The 20,506-nt window shown below is 54.1% G+C and overlaps 8 protein-coding genes across 8 annotated transcripts; 3 read left to right on the top strand and 5 right to left on the bottom strand.

The window, feature by feature from the left end:
- Positions 1 to 133: 133 nt before the first annotated feature.
- CBF1 (basic helix-loop-helix protein) lies at positions 134 to 1,131 on the bottom strand (the record flags this gene model as incomplete). The annotated part of the gene is made up of 2 exons (XM_053196499.2): positions 134 to 465; positions 519 to 1,131. 2 exons carry the CDS (start codon positions 1,129 to 1,131, stop codon positions 134 to 136), a joined length of 945 nt encoding a protein of 314 aa, XP_053046150.2.
- A 2,438-nt stretch (positions 1,132 to 3,569) lies between these two features.
- Positions 3,570 to 4,935, top strand: FYV10 (GID complex subunit containing RING finger motif; the record flags this gene model as incomplete). Its single annotated transcript, XM_053196498.1, has 3 exons — positions 3,570 to 3,620; positions 3,687 to 4,226; positions 4,285 to 4,935. The coding sequence occupies 3 exons, from the start codon at positions 3,570 to 3,572 to the stop codon at positions 4,933 to 4,935; spliced, it is 1,242 nt and encodes a 413-aa protein (XP_053046149.1).
- Positions 4,936 to 5,179: 244 nt separating this feature from the next.
- PRO1 (Glutamate 5-kinase) lies at positions 5,180 to 6,869 on the bottom strand (the record flags this gene model as incomplete). Its single annotated transcript, XM_053196497.2, has 5 exons — positions 5,180 to 5,970; positions 6,074 to 6,344; positions 6,403 to 6,513; positions 6,576 to 6,763; positions 6,821 to 6,869. 5 exons carry the CDS (start codon positions 6,867 to 6,869, stop codon positions 5,180 to 5,182), a joined length of 1,410 nt encoding a protein of 469 aa, XP_053046148.2.
- A 1,172-nt stretch (positions 6,870 to 8,041) lies between these two features.
- Positions 8,042 to 8,959, top strand: ATP23 (Mitochondrial inner membrane protease atp23; the record flags this gene model as incomplete). The annotated part of the gene is made up of 2 exons (XM_053196496.2): positions 8,042 to 8,650; positions 8,732 to 8,959. 2 exons carry the CDS (start codon positions 8,042 to 8,044, stop codon positions 8,957 to 8,959), a joined length of 837 nt encoding a protein of 278 aa, XP_053046147.2.
- A 347-nt stretch (positions 8,960 to 9,306) lies between these two features.
- IPL1 (spindle assembly checkpoint kinase) lies at positions 9,307 to 10,613 on the bottom strand (the record flags this gene model as incomplete). Its single annotated transcript, XM_053196495.1, has 3 exons — positions 9,307 to 9,423; positions 9,484 to 10,455; positions 10,518 to 10,613. The coding sequence occupies 3 exons, from the start codon at positions 10,611 to 10,613 to the stop codon at positions 9,307 to 9,309; spliced, it is 1,185 nt and encodes a 394-aa protein (XP_053046146.1).
- Positions 10,614 to 15,111: 4,498 nt separating this feature from the next.
- On the top strand, positions 15,112 to 15,987 carry TIP41 (Tap42 interacting protein; the record flags this gene model as incomplete). Its single annotated transcript, XM_065758153.1, has 2 exons — positions 15,112 to 15,744; positions 15,865 to 15,987. 2 exons carry the CDS (start codon positions 15,112 to 15,114, stop codon positions 15,985 to 15,987), a joined length of 756 nt encoding a protein of 251 aa, XP_065613295.1.
- Positions 15,988 to 16,494: 507 nt separating this feature from the next.
- N0V96_007864 (uncharacterized protein) lies at positions 16,495 to 18,384 on the bottom strand (the record flags this gene model as incomplete). Its single annotated transcript, XM_053196492.2, has 1 exon — positions 16,495 to 18,384. One exon carries the CDS (start codon positions 18,382 to 18,384, stop codon positions 16,495 to 16,497), a length of 1,890 nt encoding a protein of 629 aa, XP_053046143.2.
- A 585-nt stretch (positions 18,385 to 18,969) lies between these two features.
- MRH4 (RNA helicase) lies at positions 18,970 to 20,439 on the bottom strand (the record flags this gene model as incomplete). Its single annotated transcript, XM_053196491.2, has 1 exon — positions 18,970 to 20,439. One exon carries the CDS (start codon positions 20,437 to 20,439, stop codon positions 18,970 to 18,972), a length of 1,470 nt encoding a protein of 489 aa, XP_053046142.2.
- Between the last annotated feature and the right edge of the window lie 67 nt (positions 20,440 to 20,506).

Here is a 20,506-nt window from a genome sequence, read left to right as displayed (position 1 = left end):
AAGGTTCGTATGGAAGCGCACCATGCTGGTCCTCTTGGGTTTCATGCTCAAAGTTCGCCTGATCGACGTGAACCTGCTGAGGCGCCTCCACGCTGGCCGCAGTATAAGGGGTCTGGTCTTGAGCTGAGACCTTCTAGGTCGTGCTCGTCGGTTCTTCCTTGTTCGCCTGGGGGTATGAAAGACCCGCATTCTGAGCAACTCGTTTCCAAGTCTCTAGTTCCTTGTAGAGACGTTCGCACTCTTGCTTCAGCTTGTCGTTGGAGGCACTGAGCTCTGCTATAGCTTGCTCCGTAAGCAGCTTCTCAAGAGTCCATTTCTCGATGTTTTGTGTCTCATTCTCCTTGAGTTGATTGATGAATGTGACGGCACGCTGAAGGATGGAGCCTTTGTTCTTCTCGCAATTGGGCACAATCTTGGCCAACTCATTGATGCCTTCGTTGATTGTTTCACGGCGACGACGCTCGACTATGTTTAGATTAGCCAATATCTACATCGGGATCTTCTTTGATATTGCTTACCCTCTTTGTGGTTATCTTTGCGCATCTTATGCCATTCCTCCGAGCCGACGTCCGGTTTCTTAGCGGGAGTGCCAGCTGATCCAGACGAATAACGGTGCTGAGGTGGGGGAGGTTGCTGTGGTTGCACAGACTGTAGGCCGTTCGTGGGCTGAGGTACGGGAGGAAGACCCGGGAGCCCGTCCGGCGGGCTCAGGTCAGCATGACCGAAGCCATGGTCTTGACCATGGGTCGGATCGTTGCTCGTCTGTGCAGCAAACTGTTCCTCAGTGGTAGGAGGAACATGAAGGGTGGGATACATGGATCCAAGAGCGGCAGCAGCGGTGCTGGAAGCGTTGGCCGGATCAGCTGCCTCGGAATGTTCAGCAGCGGCAGCTTGTTGCAGAGCGCTGAAGTCCGCGGCGGAGACACCATTCTGGGCAGCAGCATGGGCAGCCTCGACAGCATTCTCAATGAAAGCTGCAGTGTCCACATCCGAAAGTCCTTCAGCACTGGAACGCTTCCGGCTAGGGCTCATGGAATCGGACAAGTCGTCGTCGCGCTTTCGTTTCTGGCCAGGAGAAGGGGAACGGGCCAACTCCGACAAGTCAGGATGCTCGCTCATGACGTCGGCCATTGTTGCTGAGGTTGAGTTGGTGGAGGAGACCGTGGGTTCAAATATGAGAGTGAAAGATGATTAACAGGCGGAGCCGCGGACAGTAGAGACGATCTTTTCGTCGACTCGAACTAGATTCAATTGAATGAAGCGGGGACTAAGTAAGCTTGGTTAGCATCAAGAATTTTGGAATTGCATGTGGTGAGAGCATGAAGTAGCAAGGCGCGGAAGGTCGCGTCAAGGCAGATGAGTGAGTATCAAACACTCCGTAAGCTGTGACGGATGGCAAAGCTGAATTTAATCGAAGCTGGGTGGTATCCTCAAGCAGCGACCGCTTCTCATGAGCAAATACTAGAGCGCTTGCTCTTCGATGCCGTGGAAGGTTTGTGGCTGGAAAAGCTTGACCTTGACGAGACCGCAGCTGACGGCTCAACATGAGTGCTGAGTTTGTCGTGGTATAGGATATACTTCAATCGGCATACACGCCACACTCATCCGGAAGAGATGGAACTTGAGTGTATGGATTGACAGGCCGTGTCTCCTTGGAAGAGAATCGTCCTGGATGACTAGAGAATGTGTTCGCCGTCGGATGATAAATTTCCATTCATCACAATCGCTTGATTGTGGCTGGGTAACAGATCGCGAGATGCGCTTGAACAAGACAGCACCCCCAAAAATGGCGCAAATTAGGAAAAGCAATCTTTCTGCGGAAGCGTGCTTCCGTTGCAGTGCAGTGTGATAGCGATGAGAGACGATAGGACAGACGGGTAGATCGTCAGAAAAATGGGACAGGTCGCATACCTTTGGATCATGTGCTTTGCGGCGTGGTCTGGGCGGTGAGCCAGATCACGGGTTTTGCTGGAGTTCACGTGTTGTCGGCGTGATCAAACTCGTGATATCGCGCGCCAGCGGCTGCTGGGGGGGCCTCGTCGGATGGAGCCCGTGTAGTTGGTCAGTAACAGTCGAGGTTGAATGTTGAAAGAAGAGCAGGGAAACGCGTCGATTTTGATTTTTTTTCCAAAATCGCGATTCTTGAAGATTGCCGTAGCCTGGGCGAAGGCTTGCGTTTATCTTATTATTTTCCGAGGAGGTATTGACCTGAAAGGGGCCGGTTGAGTTGGGCGTGTCGGTTTGGGGGGAGCGGCGGGAAGCTCTGGTCACGCGGCAAAAGAAGAGGGTGAACACGTGCAAAGTGGGTGAGGCTGGAGATAAATACGCTTGAGCGAGAGGGAGGTTGTGCGCCTGACTCCTGAGGCAGGAAGGATCGAAAGCCAATCAAAGGCTGGGAATCCACACCCACTGGCAGTCGCTTCCAAGTGGGTGCCTTCTTCCCCGATTGCCCCGAGCCAATCCGCATTCCGAAGAGGGGCACCTGCCGCAACAGCGCCCCAGCCTGGGAAATGTGGTTGACCTTTGTTGCTCGTTATCGACTTTCCTGTTGTTGGCCGGCTCGATACGTCGTCTTTTTGTTAGCGATGGACCGGAAGGCTACTGCGTATAAGGTAGAGTGTTGCAGGGGTAGCTTCGACCGGTCTGAAGATGTGGACTTATCCTCCTACCTTAGCCTCATCTACCCAGTCCGAACCCCCATCTACTGTGTACTTGGGTGAGGTACTCCTCGAGTCTACGTCGCGAAATGCCGAGCCTCATCAATCACCTGATGCTCCCGTGGGCTGCCAACACGAATCACTTGACTGATGGGCTGTGAGACATTCCGCTTTGAAGAGAAGCACAGCAGATACACCGGCGTCGAAGTAGTCTCGACCGTTGCTAGCCACCGTCTGCCTCGTTTCAGGGTTACCTCTGCCCGAGCTCTCACATCGTATTTGCTTACGGATGCTGGTCGTAGCAAGTGACAACTGAGCTGGGGGGTTGAGCCTTGGAGAGCGGGGTTGTGGCTGGACCGAGCTTACACTCAATTCAACCGAAATTTTACGTAAGCAGGCTTGAGCCACATGCATGGTCTGTGCTGAACAGCCGTCCATGTCGGGTCTGTCACTGATGGATGGAGAGTGCTCAGAGCATGACCCAGTGGGCGTTTGGACAGGAATGTCGGTCTTCAAGAAGTTAGGATCTTAGCAGCAGAATGGGTGAATAAATGCTACGAAATCTCGTCACAGAAATAAGATACCTAAGTCATTTGGAAATATTCGAAGCAGTCTGGAAGGTTAGGCACCTCATTAAGTATCGCAAGGTAAGGTAGCTTCCCAAAAGACCAGCTCTGTTGCGGAAAGATGCCGGCCCCGCCACGTTCGGCGGCATAACGTCAATTGCTGCTAGCGGACGTACCAGCGCACTTGTGCTCCGACCTCCCAACTACAAGCCTCCAACGAACCCGACGCCTTTTGGGCTGTTTTTCGAGCCATAACGACGACACCAGCATACGAGTTCTCTTCTGCAGAAGTACAACGTCAAAGGACGTCTGTCAGTCCATTGCCACGTCCGTGAAAGTCGCCAAGATGGGCGACCATGAGCACGCCACAATCAAGCATCAGGACCATCTCCTCCTCGTACGTCGCTGCGTCACAGGAAGCTAGCTACCCAGTTCCCGCACTAACCTCCATTCCAACCGACAGGATCAACCCCTCCTCCGTCTCCCGTACGAGCTCCTCCGAAAGAACTTCCGTTCCGCCCACTTCACCGTCGAGAAGGACTCTTCAGCCATCAAGACCTTGCTCAAGGAGACCGCCACGGCCTCGGTCAAAGGCAACTCATCCCCTGACGATGTCCTTCGCAACCTGGATAGTATGATCGCCCGCATGCGCGGCGTCAAGCGCAAGCTCACAGCCCACGCCGAGGAAGAGGCTCGTCTGACCCGTCAGACCGGCGCCCGCATCTCCCATCTCGGCGATCTCTACGGCATGCACTCCGTCGACGACGTCAAATATGAGGCTTGGAGTCGCGCCCGCCTCGACCGCTTGCTCGTTGACTACCTGCTTCGTCATGGCTACAATGAAAGTGCGCAGGCGCTCACAACTGAGCGGAACATGGATGATCTGGTCGACGTCGAGACCTTCGTTCAGATGAGTCGAATTCAAGAATCACTCAGGGGAGGAAGTGTGGTTGAGGCACTGGCTTGGTGCCAGGATAACAAGAAGGAGCTTCGCAAGATGGATGTGCGTCTCGCTGTATACCCAACCTTTCTCGGCATGTTGACTGACCTTGCGCAAACAGAGTAACCTGGAATTCATGCTCCGCTTCCAGCAGTACATCGAGCTTGTCCGCACCCAATCCCAGCCAAAGCTCCTGGAGGCCATCGCTCACGCGAAGAAGTACCTCGTTCCTTTCAAGGCGACATATCCAGACGAACTTCGCAAGGCTTTTGGTTTACTAGCCTATCCACCAACGGCAGCCAATGCTGTGTACTCAGACCTCTACAGCCCAGAGCGGTGGAACACCCTCGCCGACCTCTTCACCCGCACCCACAACAGTCTATTGGCTCTGCCTTCATATCCTCTCCTCCACATCGCTCTCTCATCGGGGCTTTCGGCCCTCAAGACCCCCGCCTGCCATTCCCTGAACTCATCGCACGTGGCTGCCGACGCCAACACGGCAACGAACGCCTCAGCCACAGCAGGCACACAATCCGTTTGTCCAATATGCTCAACAGAGCTCAATGATCTTGCCCGCAACGTCCCCTACGCACACCACACCAAGAGTTACGTCGAGCACGATCTGCTGTTGCTGCCGAATAGTCGGGCGTACGGCAAGGAGCGCCTCGAAGATTACGCAAAGAAGTCTGGCTTGCCATCAGACCAGGTCAAGGATTTACGCACCGGCGAGGTCTACCCCATGGACAAGCTTAAGAAAGTGTTCATCACATAGTCCTTGGTATCGATGCATGCAAAGATTCATCAGGCATGCGTAATTTACAAAGGTTTCGTTACTGGGTGGGGATGTCCCATATACTATCAAAGATTGCAAGCGTTTTGATTCCTGGAGCGGGTTCTTCGATTTTGGCGTTTTGGGGGGCGTTGCGTGGGATAAGGATACGCCGCCACTGGTGACACAACTCTTGTACAGAGAAAAGTAGATCGTAACGGAGCGTCTACTAAGAACACTATTTTGTCTATGTCTTCTGCTCATACCCTGTGATACCTGAAATCACCTCTTCGACGACCTGCTCTTTGACCTTTTCGATACTCGGCGTCACCGGCCGACTCTCCCAATCAAAGATGCGAATGTGCTGCCTCTCCGCGACGTATTCGCTGTCAGCGTACCCCAGCAGGCCGCCAATATCAGAGCTCTGATGTCCCTTGATGCGCATGATCTCCGGCGCGGCGTAGTTGACGAGTGCGCGGCCGACCTCGACGGGTGTGCCGCCCCACAGCTTCCCGGTGGTGCTAGGCGCGTGGAGGCGGTCCACGACGACGAGGCGGACGGCCTCCTGCTGCGCAAAGTTGCCCTCGACGTCGAGGACGCCCGCGGGGAGGAGGCCCGCTTTGCGGAGGAGGGCGCTGTGGGCTCCCGCGTCGATGTAGAGCGTGCCGTGGGGCTTGAGGCCGTGGATGAGCCAGAAGTGGCGGTCGCGGATGGGGTCCGCGGAGGGGAGGAAGCGGGTGTGCAGCGGGGGCTTCTCGACGGCTTGGTCTATGTGGAGGGAGGCCGTCGACTGCGCGAGCGGGTCTTCGGTGTGGTCGTGGTCGGGGTCTTCGCCGTCTGGGGCGGCGTCGAGGTGCGGGGAGGAAGAGGAGGAGGAGTACTTTTGCTGGGCTTGGACGTAGCGGACGATCTTGACGATGTTGCCCGGGTTGGAGGAGCGGGTGATGACGGTTGTTACGCCTGCTTGGGTGGCTAGCCTTGCGGCGATGATTTTGGTCATCATGCCACCGGTGCCGAGGGCGGAGCCTGCTGTTGAGACTTGAGTTGGGGAAAGAAGTCGGGTTAGCTTAGGTGAGACTGAGGCTCCCCCTTTTTCCACTACAAGGAGGGGGTGGGAGGGGAAGGTTGTCTGCCTGCTTACCGTCTGCTTGGATACTTGAAATGTCTTCAACCACCTCGATCGCCTGGGCGTCGGGGTGTGTTCTGGGGTTCTTGTCGTAGAGGCAGTCCACGTCCGTCATGAGGAACAGCATGTCTGCGTGGACCATACCTGCGGCGATGGCGGAGAGTGTGTCGTTATCACCAAACTTGATTTCCGAGACGGCTAGCGTGTCGTTTTCGTTGACGATGGGGATGACGCCCATATCGAGCAGCTCGTTGAATGTGTTTTGAGCATTAAGATACCGTGTCCGCTACGATTGTATGTCAGCAGTTTGTCTAGGGTCTTGTCTTTTTCTAAGCTTGACCTACATCTGCAATGTCGTTCCTGGTGAGGAGAATCTGTGCGACGGGCTGTCTGAAGTGGCCGAACAGATCGTCCCATAGGCTGATGAGTCTACATTGGCCGATAGCCGCTAACGCCTGCGAGTATTGTTCAGCTTGAGCAACTCCAGAGATCGAGAGCCATAAGTCTGAAACTGTACCTGTAGCGTTGACAAGTGCTTTGGCCGTCTGTCCATTTCCATCCGAAGAAGACCGACGCCGATGGCGCCAGATGAGACAATAACCACCCTATGGCCATCTTTTCTCAACTTCACAGCCGTCTCAACGATGAGGCTCAGGATGGAGAGCAAGGGCTGATGTGTCTTCTCGTCCACGATAGAGCTGGTGCCTGTGCAATGAGTTAGTATGGATCATTTGAAGGATACAGCACTTTTGAAAGACTCACCAAGCTTCAGCACCACCGTCAGAGGTTTCCGGCCCTCACGGTGCTTCATGTCTGCAGATAGTGGTATCTCAAGTCAGTCAAACAAATCTCACTGTATCATCCGAATCTTTCCCCAAGATGAGAGATAACGACATGAACTAATAAGTATAAATAAGGTAGTGTCAAGAACGGGACGGCTACGATCAACGCAAGGAGACGTCCAAACAAATGGCACCAGGCGCATTACGTAGGAGGGGAGAAAAAATAACTGGATCCCTTTCTTACACGTAGGACCACCCGCTTCCGCCATTGCCAGAGTCAGAGCCTACGACCGTTGCTTCGAGTTGGTTAATTGTGGGACGAGAAAAAGGATCCGCTTGGTTCTGATGTGGTGGTGATGGGTGCAAGGCCCCTGGTCGGTATACCACGCCCTTTCGTTGTCTTTTGACTTGCCGGTCGTGTGTACCTTTTTTCCTCTTTCGCTGAACCTATGACTGGGCCGGCGTGGGAGTGTAAAAAAAACTGGCCCGACATCGGGATCGTCCGGTGTAAAGGAAAGGCGGGAGAACGCCCGGGAGTTGGCTGTAAAAGACACCTGTGATTGGGCGATGGCCTGGCCCTAAAATCCGGGGTGGATGCCGTAGTGTACCGGGCATCTTCACCGTTGGTCTTGATGGCCCGGTCCAGTTGTTGCCATAATCCCTGCTAACCACAAACCCATCCGTGGTATTCCCATCATGTCTCAAATAAGAGATAGTGAGTTGAATTGCCAGTCATATCGTTTCCACGTTGTGTAGCATACCGAGTGAAAAGGGCGCGCCCTCGGTAGATCTGCGGTCTGCCCGTTACGACAAGCGGCAAGGTGCTAAGACACCGGACTTATGGTTCAAGAGGGTTAGGTAGAAGTCGTTTGCGAAAATGATGAAATGATATCTTCAGCGAAGATACAATCTATGAAATAACGTGACAGGAATGTAGCGCTGTCTCGATTCCGAAAGGAATGATGGGATGGCGGAGTGTCACAGGTGTCTTTGCGCTGTGTCCATGGATCGGTACCTTTAGTCAGGTTACCAGGTACCACCGTCACATTGAGAGGCTTATCGATAACGGCCAAAAATTCCCGATCTTCCAGCAACGACGTCCATCCTTGGCCAGCCACCACTCCATCCTGATGTACTGAACGCCCATAATCAGCGACGAATCTCGAAGCGCAATTGCACCCTCAACCGCACGACGCCCAAAATGACGATCCTCGACGACAAACAAGCGGCGGCACTGGCCCCCTCAGCCACCTCGACAATGACCCCTTCTCCAGCAACATCATCATCACCACCCGCACAACAACAGCAGCAGAAACAACCACCGCGCGAGCTCACCAACGACCCCGCCCGCACCGGCTTCGACCCGCAGACAAAGTGGTGGATGAACTACTTCAACATCCTCACGGGCCGCATGACAGCCGAAGGCGCCTTCCACTACCGCGAAGCCCGGTACCGCGCCAACGAGGAGCGCGACTGCAAGCGCTGCGAGGAGCACCGCGACTGGCTCCTCGCCTTCTCCCCGACCGTGCGCTTCCTCAACGAAAAGATCGCCGGCCTCAACGGCACCCTCGACGCGTCCAACATCCAGTGCCGCCGGTGCCCCGCGCGCCTGACCGAGGACGGCGAGGTCCACCGCCAGTCGGGCGGCTTCAGCCCCGCCCACGGCATCATGATCTGCGCCAACGAGGTCAGGGACCGGAAGCACCTGGAGGACACGCTCTCGCACGAGATGGTCCACGCGTGGGATCACCTGCGGTGGAAGGTGGATTGGATGGGGGATCTGGACTTGAAGCATGCGGCCTGCACAGAGGTAAGGTTTCCTGCGTCCTGCGCCGGCTGATCCTGAGCACAGGCGGAGAGAGGCGGAGAAACAGAACTAACGGGACGGCAGATTCGAGCATCTATGCTCAGCGGTGAGTGCAGATGGACAAGAGAGGCCTTTACAAGAGGCAACTGGAGCCTGTCTCAGCAGTTCCAGGACTGCGTGCGGAAGCGCGCGATACAGTCAGTCCTTAACCGCCCCAGGTGCAAGGACGATGTGCAGGCGACCAAGGTGGTGAACCAGGTCTGGGAGTCCTGCTTCAGCGATACGCGGCCCTTTGACGAGGTCTACAGGTGATGGATGATGACAGGATCGGGCTCGTTCACAGACGAGCGTGTGTAAATAATACCCCCCTTTACTGATGTACTATTTCTACCTACTCTCACGGAACCAACACCGGCAAATATAGCAAAATGTTTGGATGATGACTATGCTTCTCTGGGTTTCTTGATACTCTGAAAACGACGGACATTAAGAACACTAACTCCCGTACATGCAATTGGAAACACCTTTTCCACTCCGAAAAACCCCAAGCTGTAGATCAGAGCCCGCCTGAATACTGCAAAGAAGAAGAAAACGCCGGTAATCCTACAAGGGCCGTTATGCCTTGATGGTATGTATGCATGAATCATAAGGGTCATTAATTAGGAGCTCTTCTCACGGTTGGCGGCTCTCTCGCCCTTCACACAGTGCTTGACGATCCACGGATGGGTTTGGACCTGCTCCAGGGGTATTCTCTTCTCGGGGTCGAGAACAAGCAACTGGAGATGATATTAGCATTCGCTTTTGTAGATCATGAATTTGGATAAATGCCGCCTCACCTTCTTGATCAAGTCCTTGGCCTCGGGACTGACAAAGGACGGAACCGTCATGTCAGCCCGAGCTATCCTCCGCTGCGTCATCACGGGCGTATCCTCGAACGGTGCCTCGCCAACGAGGAACTCGTACGTCAAGACACCCAAACTCCAGAGATCAACCTTCTCGTTGTAGTAGTTGTCCGAGCTACCGGGCTTGATCATTTCTGGGGGCAGGTAGTCGAGGGTACCGCACATGGTGTTGCGACGGTTGTTGGGGGCGTGGACGCTCCAGCCGAAATCGGAAATCTTGATCTCGCCGTGGATGCCCATGAGGATGTTCTCGGGCTTGATGTCACGGTGAATGACGTGCTTGCGGTGCAGGTAGCGCAGCGCCGAAGCCATCTGGGCAATGTACTGCGCCGACTTCCACTCGGGGAACCTGCTCTCCTTACGCAGGTGCTTGTACAGCTCGCCCTTGCCGGCGAACTCGAGGATGAGGAAGACGCGCTTGCTGTCGTGGAAGTGGCCGTACAGCTGGAGGATATTGGGGTGGCGCAGGTTACTCTGGATCTCGATCTCGCGGCGGACCTGCTTCTCGACGCGGCCCTGTTGGAGTTCGTTCTTGTGCAGGACCTTGAGGGCGCAGATGAAGCCGCTCGTGCGCTCCCTCGCGAGGTACACGCGGCCAAACTTGCCCTTGCCCAGGGGCCGGCCAATCTCAAACATGCCGAGGTGGAAGACCTTGGGCATCGAGGGCTCGAGTACGATGGAGACGCCGGACTTGCGCTCGATCTCGACAATCTCGTCGGACGTTCTCGAGGAGCTGGACGGCAGGGGTTTTCTGGCGGGCGATGCCGGGTTCTTGGCCTGTCGTTGTGCGTTTTGCGATGGCAGCGTTACCGAGGCGACGGCGTTGGTGCTCTGGGATTGGAGGGCGACCTTGATGAGGTTCGGTCTGCTCGAGCTCTGGGAGAGCTGTGATGTCTTCACCAAAGTCTATGGGACAATTATCAGCCATGATATCACACGGCAAGTGTACATGTGTCGACGAGACCAACCTGAGTCTTGGAGTAGAGCTTGCCGCCGTCGACAGGCTCGTTCTCGTCGTTTACCGACATGCGCTCAAAGCGCGATTCCAACGTCCGAGTCGCCATCTTGCTATGTAATGGTGGATGGAGATGTAGCAAGTCGAATGTTCCCTGTTGGTTAGAAAGAGTGCACTGGAGGGTTTTTGATCAAGGAACCTGGAGTTGGTTGTCAGGTTATTAAGAAAGGTTCTCGGGTAACGATGGACGAGCTAGGTGTGGGAAGCTAAACAACGGGGGTGAGGATGGTTGCCAGGGGAACGACGGCGCCAGCGCCAGGGCAGCGACCCGCCCCGCTCTTTCAGATCTCCCCCACTTCCCACTCCCTGGGCGACCGACCGCCTCAACTTTGCTAGCCGCTGTCAGCTTGGTCTGACATGGTCATACTTTCCAAGATCTGTGTTGGCTAGACCGTGTCTTCTCGATTGACTCGCTTCTTTCATTCAAGTTTCACACCGTGCACGTGACTCTCAGCCGACTAGATTGAGCCGTGTTGTTTTCGAGAGGCCGACCATGATCAGATGCAACAACGACATGCCCTACGAACGGAGTCTACGAACTCAACTTCCTTCACCGTGGTCGCTGTTCAAGATTCAGATCGCTGGGGTGCTTTCTTCTCGAGCAAGGCCTCGGAGTGAACGTTACTGGTATCAGATCACCTCTGGATATAGGAACAAAATCCACTACGTATGAACGACGTCTGAATATCAAAGAAAAGCAACTGAAGCGCAAAGAATAGAATGTGCGCAATTAATATAGGTCGATTACAACTGGCTATAGTCCAAAAACATTATCTGGACCTTTGCTCCTGAGTAACCCCCACCTCGTGTAATCTAGACCACCTGAATATGAAGTAATCTTCCAAGCAGAACTCCTTCAAACACTTCTCTATACATATACACATCCCGCTTCGACTGAAGACATACCAGCTGCGGCTTGCTCGGCCTAGGCATTGCATCTTCAAGCTTCAAGTGTCGCATCTAACAGGCACGGAGCCTATCGACCCCAGCATGTGCTGACCTGGACCATTGGTTGGGGACCGGCCTGACCGGCTGGTCCCGATGCCGAATCCAATCAGATTTGTTGTCGCCCTTGCCGGGCCCAATGTGTCCCGAAGCTCTAGTATACGTTGTCCGCTCTTGTCTCCCCTTCTCAGCCAAGGATTCCTCCAACAACTCGGCCGAGGGCGGAGGTGGCGACTGCCTCAATTTGAGGAATTCTCTCAGTTGTGAAGGACTAGCGTAATGGTGCAAATGCTCCTCGATGTGCCGGTACGCAGTAAAAGCAGCGCGCCGTCGGACGTCCCACTCCATAGCGTTCATGTTGCCGCAGGCCAAGAGGTATCTCCCCATGGCCGTATCAGCTCGCTGGACGGCTCTCTTGAGCTGGTTGAACTGTTCTTTTCCGATATCGCGTCTGATCCCAAAGAACATATTGAGTAGGGCTGACCCGTATAGCCACTTACAAGATATCAAGCCCGCGAGAGTTGAATAACTTGTACAGTATAGGGCCTCCAGATCTGCCTTTTCGAGCACGCCGTATCCCAAGAGCAATATGTCCACATCGACTTGACCCCACATTCTCTCGAGTTTTGCGTTCTCGTGCCTCAGGCCTCCTTTGCGCAGAGAGAAGAATAGCCAGGCACATCGCCAGTGGAGGTAAATGAACCAGGAGTTGCTTAACCTGGACTCTGGAGGATCATTTCTGTAAGCATCGGTCACTGTAGATTGGAATTCTTCTTGCCAGCCTGGAGCCGCCAGGTATCCCACAGCTGATGGAAGGCCAAGTTGAAGCCATTCCTGGTCCGCTTCATGTGATGTTTCCGGCAACGCCTTGAGTTCTTCCCGGGTCTCTATGTAGTCGTAAGTGCGCATGGTGAGGCAGCTGCCATCTCCGTTACCAGGACAAACCTGTGGAGAGATACGGAGATGGATAGTCCCTAGATACGCTTCCAAGGATGGAGGTGGGAGGCTTGAAGGAAGAGGATATCGATCCTTGTTTCTCTCTAGTCTTCCAAGCCATTCTCGTGGTACCAGAACTTTGAGGACTCGTCCACATCTGTCGCACAGGGCGTGCATATTGACGCTGGCGCTGGGTCCTAACTCCGCGATCATTGCTCGGAATGTGTCCAAAGGAGAGAGACGGTTGTCGGATAACCCACGATCGCGGCTCAACGGCCTTTGCCGCAGCGCCGTAGTAACAACCATCGTGGTTGGAGCAGCGCTGCGACATAAGCCGAGGCTGTTGAACCGCGATCGGGGAGTTTGGGGTCGATCCCAATGTCGGTTTTGAGAGCAGGCCATGTTTCAAAATTCCCAACCTACTGGTTTTCAGTAAAGCTGTTGTGGTCTACCTTATATAGTATCGGTCGTGAATACAAGAAAGGTGAAAGATGAAGATGAACCGCTTAGGCTATTGGCTAGGGAAGGCATCTTAATGCTTGATATGTCACTCTACTGATCTATCGGAGAAACCCATACTCATGGGGAAGGGTGCCGCGCACGGCAGAGCAAGTAATTAGCGCCTCCGACATTGAAATCGCCTATCACTTCTCTAATGGAGACAAATTTGAATGTTGCAAATCTAGCCATCTCTGAAGGGATCAACAGGTTAGCTCTACTAATCCACCGGAAAAAGTTACCTGATGAATCTCAGCTAACGAACTAAAGCTGTAACTCAGGTCTCAATTACATCTCTAAATTCCGGCCATTGTAAACTCCCCACGATCGCTTGGTATAGAAAGGGGGGTGTCTGCTGGCTGGGTGGCCCTTTCTCTCATTGCGTAGGCCACAAGATCTCTGCTGGAATTGATGCTCTAATTTAGGAAGGCCGCTCTGCTGGCACAGTGGGCGAGGACATCAGAGGACGCACCTACCGTCAAATCAACATAAATATTGCATTATGTACCTTACGTGAGCGAGAGCTATTTGGGGGGCTACTAACGACCAAATCAAACAATGTTTAGCCAAGAACGCCTGGGTCTGACGCCTTTCTCAAGAAATAATTTCCTAGGATTAAACTTGAGAGCCAAGCAGTGGTAGGATTGCTCATTATCAGTTGTCTTAATAAAGGTAAGTAGGATTGCCAGCCGATGCCAATTCTTTCCGCACATTCATCCATACATTCCGTCTGCGCTCAATGAAATGATAAAGTCAACATGATCGTTAACTTTGCGGCAGATAGCGATGATAACTTGTGACATGCTGGGTACACTTTTAGCTCGAGGTTACTACACCAGCAATGGTGAATGGCCTCGCATTTCCCGAGGGTGGTTCATCCCTACATCCCAGGACGATAGACTAGAATGCCGAATTCAGTAATGAGGTATTTCCGCAGCGACGAAAAATGTTATATACTCGAATGGTTCTCACCCGACAGTTGCCCGTCTTTCCCTCGTTATTCACTTATTATTCACCTGCCTGGATCTTAAAGGTTGAAAATGACTATTTGAGGCTTAAGAGTCTCGAAGTCAAAAAACCATTGAAATAGCCTCTTGCATTTCTCAACGGATTGACGGCGGAATGACGCCTGGGTGGTCTACTGGTCAATAAAACATTCTGGAGTTCATCTTTCTCGTTGTATTGCGGGCTAACGAAGGATATCGGTAAACAGGTGAGGTCTACTCTCTCAAATTCCACCTTGAAATATCTATCGAACACATGATCCCTTCACTAAAATAACCAAGGACACTAACGCTAGGTCTTGGGTATCCCACTGGGTGTTGACTCAAGGGAAGGTTCACGGTAAAGGTGGTGCAGCTTCGCCAAAAGCTCCCAGGGTTGCTCGCACCCATAGATAGTGGAGATACGTACCCAGATCTCATCTGATCACGAGAAGGCCTCATATACCCCCTCGACTCCATTCCTGTCACCAGCACAGCATGCGCCCTCTAGGTCGAGGGTCAGGTCAAACTGTGGCGTGGTGGTGGAACGGTTAATGGTCAACAATCAATTTCTACACCAACCAGCCTACTCGACGACAGGCTTAGCGAGTACCCGAGTTCGAATCCCAGCATGAGCACTAAGAGATGTAGCCCCCAATCGGCACCGGAGGGGTGAACTCTTTTGTATTTTTGATTAAGTCGATATATGCTCAATCGGTCTCGGTGTAAGTCGGTGAGTAACGAGTGACGTCTGGCCCCTCTTCCTCACCGAGACAAGCAGGGATCCGGGTCCCGAGACTCCTTCGTGTTCCCCGCCAACCCCACCATCACCACCTCTCTCCTCCCCCAACTGAACGAGAGCTCCAACTGCAAGCCAGCAACCTTACCTCCGATCCGAGCTGCACAACCTCCAACCCCCAACCTTTCGCAAAGCTCTTCATCCATCCGCACCACCAACACTCACCTGCGCGCGAACATCTCAAGTCTCCTTCCAAACTGAACACAATCAACAACAGAAAAGGATCAGAAGAGAAACAAGTCGCCCAAGATGAACCACATAACCAACCCAAACGAACCCTTCCCAACCCCTCCACCCTCGCCGCCGCAACGACAACCCACACCCAGCGCAACTTCCGCGTCGCCTCCCGCAAGCTCCCCATCTCCAAAGCCGGCCCCATCGACGACATGACGGCCTCCCTCGGCATCCCCGTCCCTGAAATGATATTTGGCGACAACCTCGTCTCCGTGTCCCACGTGCCGACGGGCTGGTCCATCGCCTTCAACGCCTACGACGCGCTCGACGCCGTCGACAAGACGGACAAGAAGATGCTGCAGGTCGCCTACGCGCGCGACTGGTCGTCCTCGCGCGAGAAGACGAGCGCGGGCATCAAGGAGGTCGTGAAGCCGTACGACTGGTCCTACTCGACCGAGTACCGGGGGACATTGGAGGAGCCCGGAGCAGGCAGTGCGACGGGTACGGGTGCGGGTGCGCAGCAGGAAGAGGGGGGAAACAAGAACAAACTCGAGGAGACGACGACGAGAATGATCCCCCTCGAGCTCCTCAAACGCCGCGACCCGATCCTCTTCTTCGACGACGTGGTGCTCTTTGAGAGCGAGCTCGACGACAACGGCATCTCGATTGTCAGCGCTAAGGTCCGTGTGCACGAGAAGCGCATGCTGCTGCTGTGCAGGCTCTTCATGCGCCTCGACAATGTGATCGTGCGGATCCGGGACACGAGGGTGTACGTCGACTTTGAGACGGACGAGGTCATTCGGGAGTACACGGCCAAGGAGGATAGCTTTGACAGCGTCAAGCGGGTGAGTCTCTTTTCTTCGTATTCCTCCTTTTTCTTTTGTTCTCTCTTTATCATGCCAGAGACTATGCCATGTAATCTCCTCGACTTGGAACCAGCAATACTAACGAAGAACCCCGCAAAGTCGCTATTCATGGAGGGCAGGTTGCCAGATGACATTGTCATCGCGCTGCGTGATCCAAACTTACTCTACAACCTGCTGCCGACTGTGGAGCAGACGGTACAGAGCGTATTTCTCAAGAAGTAAAGACAGATTTCTCAATCCTTCGCGTATTGCGTGCTTCATAGGAATATCCCTTCTTGCGAGGGGGACGGCTGGCGTTATGGGTCAAGGAAAGGCGTTTCGGACGAGCTAGGGAAAAGTTTTACGGCATTGTAGGTAAATCACATTTGCCCCGAGAAGATCGAATGACCACTTCTTGTGAACAAAAAGTGAATTAAGCTCTGTTTCTGTCACTTGGCTGCAGTCTCTCTTGAGAAGTTGTACATAATGAACCGCATCGACGACAAACTGTCAACAAGGTATGGATAACAACGCAGCGTTTACGCTAGAGCCCAACATCAGCTAAACCACGGACGAGAACATCCCGATCCAATCGGCACAAGACCTCGCAGGCTTCATCAATATAAACATGCGCAAAAAAAAGTCCCACCCTATCCCTCAGAAACACCATGCCTTCCATTTTGTTCCACCAGCCCAGCAATCCGTCAAAGTAAGGTATATTGAACACAATTTTGCCTCTCCTCTCTCTTCCTACCGCGCATCTCGATTGGGCGAAGACCCCTCTGTCATTTCTTCAAACTCGAGCTGCCAGCGGTCGACTTCCCTAAACTTGCGTGTTGCCTTCTTCAGCTCGTCGGCACTCCGCGCGGGGTCGCTGCTCTCTTGGCTCTCGAGAACGTCATCCCGAACGGGAGCAAAGCTGTCACCCTCGAGTCCCGCTTCAGGTTCCGCTCCAGTCTCCGCCTCTGCTTCGCCCTCAACCTCGCCCTCGCCCTCGTTCTCCTTGTCCGAGAGTCTGCGGCTGTAAGTGCGCGTTGACGCACGAGTACTAGGTGCCGCTGGTTTCGCCTTCCCTGCCGCCGCAGTGGCTCGACCACCACGGGATGGTGGCCTATTAGCTGTGCTACGGTTGAGAGGTGTTGTCTTTGCCCGCCGTGAGCGAGCCCTTGTATCCGCGTATGAAAGCTCGTCGTCATCCTGGGAGACGTCAGAGTTGCGTGCCTCCTCATCCTCAGAGCCACCCACGCTATAAGGGTCCCGATTCTTCTTGGCGCGTCTGCGCGGCAGCATGCCCGTCAAATCCGCCGTTGTAACCTTGGGCGCCTTGGCCTGCTTCTTCTGCTTGGACTTGTTCCTTGTCGCTGGGAAGTTGGGCGAGTGAGTGAGCGAAGGCGGTGAGGAAGCATCGGAGATGTTGCCATCTCGCGTTGGTGTGGTAGGCGCTTGGCGGCGCCGCTGTTTGGCAAGTGTGCGGATGTCGGGCCACGCCTCGTTGTTATCTTCTGAGTCACTGCTCTCAGGAGGTGCCATGATGTCTTCCTGATTCGGAGTGACTGGTCGCGGGAAAGCAGAAGGCCTTGTGGGAGTCAGAACAGGAGAAGGCAGCTCGGAGAGCTCCGAATCACTGTCATCATCGTCATCTAACTCAGGCGCGGGCTCGGATTCAGTTCGGGACGCCTTTCCTGGACGCTCAGTGTCCTCGTGGCTTTCTATGCTCTTCCGCTTCCGTGAGCTGGCGCTTGTTGGTTCAGCGTCTTCCTCGGCGGGCTGAGAATCCGGCGCCAGAACCTGCTGTGACTCTGACTCGAGCTCGGTCGCGGGAGGAGGTTGTGTTCTGCGTCGATTATGAAGAGGCGTCGACTCGGCCTCGGGCTCAAAGTCTTCACCATCCTCATCATCGGACTCGGATCCGGACGATACCTCAATCGGCCGCTGTGCGCGCTCCTTCTGTGCCGTCCCCAGAATACTTGGTTCTCGTTGACGGCGTTTGAACAGACCGATATTGAAGGTCGAGCTGATACTAGGCGTGCCACCGACTCCACGACTGCTTGGTCTAATGGGCGCATCGTCCTTGTTGATACTGATACTCGGCGCGCGACCCCTCCGTTTAAAGTGGCTAACACTGAAATTCGAGGCTTCGGACCGCGGCGCGCTTGGAGGCGCAGCGGCATCATCGTCGTCATCACCGAGGGTCGTGTCAAGTCCCGTAAACATCTCGTCATCCAAATCCAACCCCGTTGTATCCCTGCGCTGCTGAACTGGCGTTGCGCGTGTCTTCCGTCCCACTTCGACCGACGAATCCGACTTTTGCTGTTCGCTGGACGTCTTTGACTTGGAAGCCGCCGTTTCGACTGCGTCCTCCAGCTTGCTCACATTGTCGTCCCGCGCATGACCCGCCTTGTCTGGCACCTGCCTCTGGCGCAAGCTGGAACTCCTGCTTAGACGCGTAGACGGACCTTCCTTGAAAAGAGATGTGTCCTCCTCTGCAAGCTCTTTCCTAATGACAGAATGTTCGCGATCGCTGTGGCTGTAGATATCGCTGCCTGACGCGGGCGCGGGGCTCGATCTTGCTTCAGGCGCGGCGGGCACAGCTGCGACTGGCTGGGTTGGTGCGCGACGCGCTCGTTTGGGTCGTGGCATGGCGGACGTTCGGTGTTGGTATAAGCTATAGAATGCTTGGGGTGACAGCTATTCAATACTATGTGAAGTTGTCGTGAAGAATTGTCGTACAGATACCTGGACCAGGGCGTCAGGCTGCGACCTATAGTGATAAGACGGGGGAGGGTCTGTGATATTTTGATTTGGTGTGGGAGGGAAACGCCTGCAGGCCGGACGCGTCGCGAACTCGAACCTTGCTGGACCCAGTCCGCGACCCACTCCCAAATTGAAAGCGGAGAGCTAGCGCCACACCACTAGCCACAATTTGACTTACAGAAACTGTCAACAAGCTGTCACAGACTCACAGTTCATCATGCATGACGTTATTGAAGTTTATCGAAAGGACCTGTTGCTAGTAATTGCTTGATCTATTGGTTGGTAGAACACGTTTCATTAGGGAGCTGAGACCTCGCTCTTCGCCATCATATCTCCTGAGCCGAATGTATCTCAGGTATCTGTGCGTCATCCCATCCCTTTACCTCGACTCTATCTTTTTAGTGGTATACAAGATGTTTTACATGATTGTTGTACAATGTTTTTTTTGTTTGTCTGTGTCCTGAGTGGCCACTAGATAAGTGCCTGACCCATGAACATGCTCTCCTTAACCTCGGCAACGACGTCCTTCTTATCATCCTTGCCAACAAGCACAATGCCTCTTCCACGTCGTCCCATGCGACCAGCTCTTCCCAGGCGATGGATGAAGTCGATGGTGGTGTGCGGGACGTCGTAAAGAATAACGTGGCGAACAGCCAATGTGTCAATTCCTCTAGAAGCCAAATCGGTGGCAACAATGACCTTGGTATTGGGCAGCGATCGCTTGCCTGGCACTGGGGCCTCTGGCGATGACACAGCGCGCAGGGGTTCTGAAGAAGTGAAGGTTTTCAGCATTTCGGACTGGCGATTCTCGGCCGCATCCCGGTTCAACGCAATAGCATCGATGCCCTTGGATTGAAGGTACTCGGCAACCTCTGTTGTCTTCTCGCGTTCGTTGACAAACACCATGATTCGGCGGACGTCGATTTCACCTTGGATTGGACCCTCATGCTTGGAAGCTTCTCGGCCAATAGTGTAGATGGCATCAGCGCAGGCCAGGTTCTTGTTGTTGCGGTAAGGGTCCTTGACAACATCGATGACACCGAGTTGAACTCTTCTGGGGATAGCATGAAGGTTCGGCGTCGTGATTCTCGTCATGTTGGGGAAGTTGTTTGCGAGGTAGTTGTCCAGTCTTTTCGGGATTGTTGCTGAGCAGAGGATAAACTGCTTCAAGGACGGCATCGCCCTATCGATGATGGTCGTGGTTACGGGGGCAAAGCTTCGGTCAAAGAGCGAGTCCGCCTCGTCGACAATGAGATGAGTGACTTGAGAAAGGACATTGGGATCGGACTCGGCAATCGAGGCTAGCAGGTGAGGCGTCGTGACAACCATGTCGACACCGCGCGGGGAGTACAGATTGCGCTGGATCGTCAGGGCCTTGAGGTTGGCCGATAGAATCTCTGCCTTGAACTTCACGGCGTGCGACAGGATTTTGGCCACCTTTCCAACCTGTTCCACGAGCTCTGCAGAAGGAACCAGGACGATGATGCGAGGTCTAGCCATGGTCGGGTGAGGCTCGTCGAATGCAGACATCTTCTTGGACTTGGGCCCCTTGTTGGCCTTTTGTTCTCTTTCTTTCTCCTCCTGGAAGCGCTTCATGAAGGACTGGATCTCAAGGTTGGCTTCCTCGGCGATCTTCATGGCGTTGACGGCCGGCAGCATGTACGCCAGCGTCTTGCCAGAACCAGTCTCGGCAGCAAGGAGAAAGTCTTGCCTCTTCTCGCCCCGGACTTTGAAGGCGCTAGCCTGGCCCAGCATGGCTGGAATAGCGAGTCTCTGGATGGGCGTTGGCTTGATTTCCACCATTCCTCGCAGCAGGTCGTCTTTGATACCGTCCTTCATTATGGGTAGGAGGTTGAACTGGTCGAATGATTCGTACTCTTGCATCTTGTCCTTCAAAACGTTTCTCTTTCCGTATGAGACCCCGGCCAGAGACCGTTGCATTTTCAAAGCCTTTCTCGGATCGGAAGAGGTCTGGTAATCGCCTCTGTTGTACCTGCTTGAAGAGCCT

The sequence above is a fragment of the Colletotrichum fioriniae genome, assembly GCF_027942845.1.
Source record: "Colletotrichum fioriniae strain IMI 355084 chromosome Unknown scaffold_9, whole genome shotgun sequence".
In the NCBI taxonomy this organism is placed as follows: Eukaryota; Fungi; Ascomycota; class Sordariomycetes; order Glomerellales; family Glomerellaceae; genus Colletotrichum; species Colletotrichum fioriniae.
Note: the sequence above shows the minus strand (reverse complement) of the source record. Positions and strands in the feature narration are given on the sequence as shown.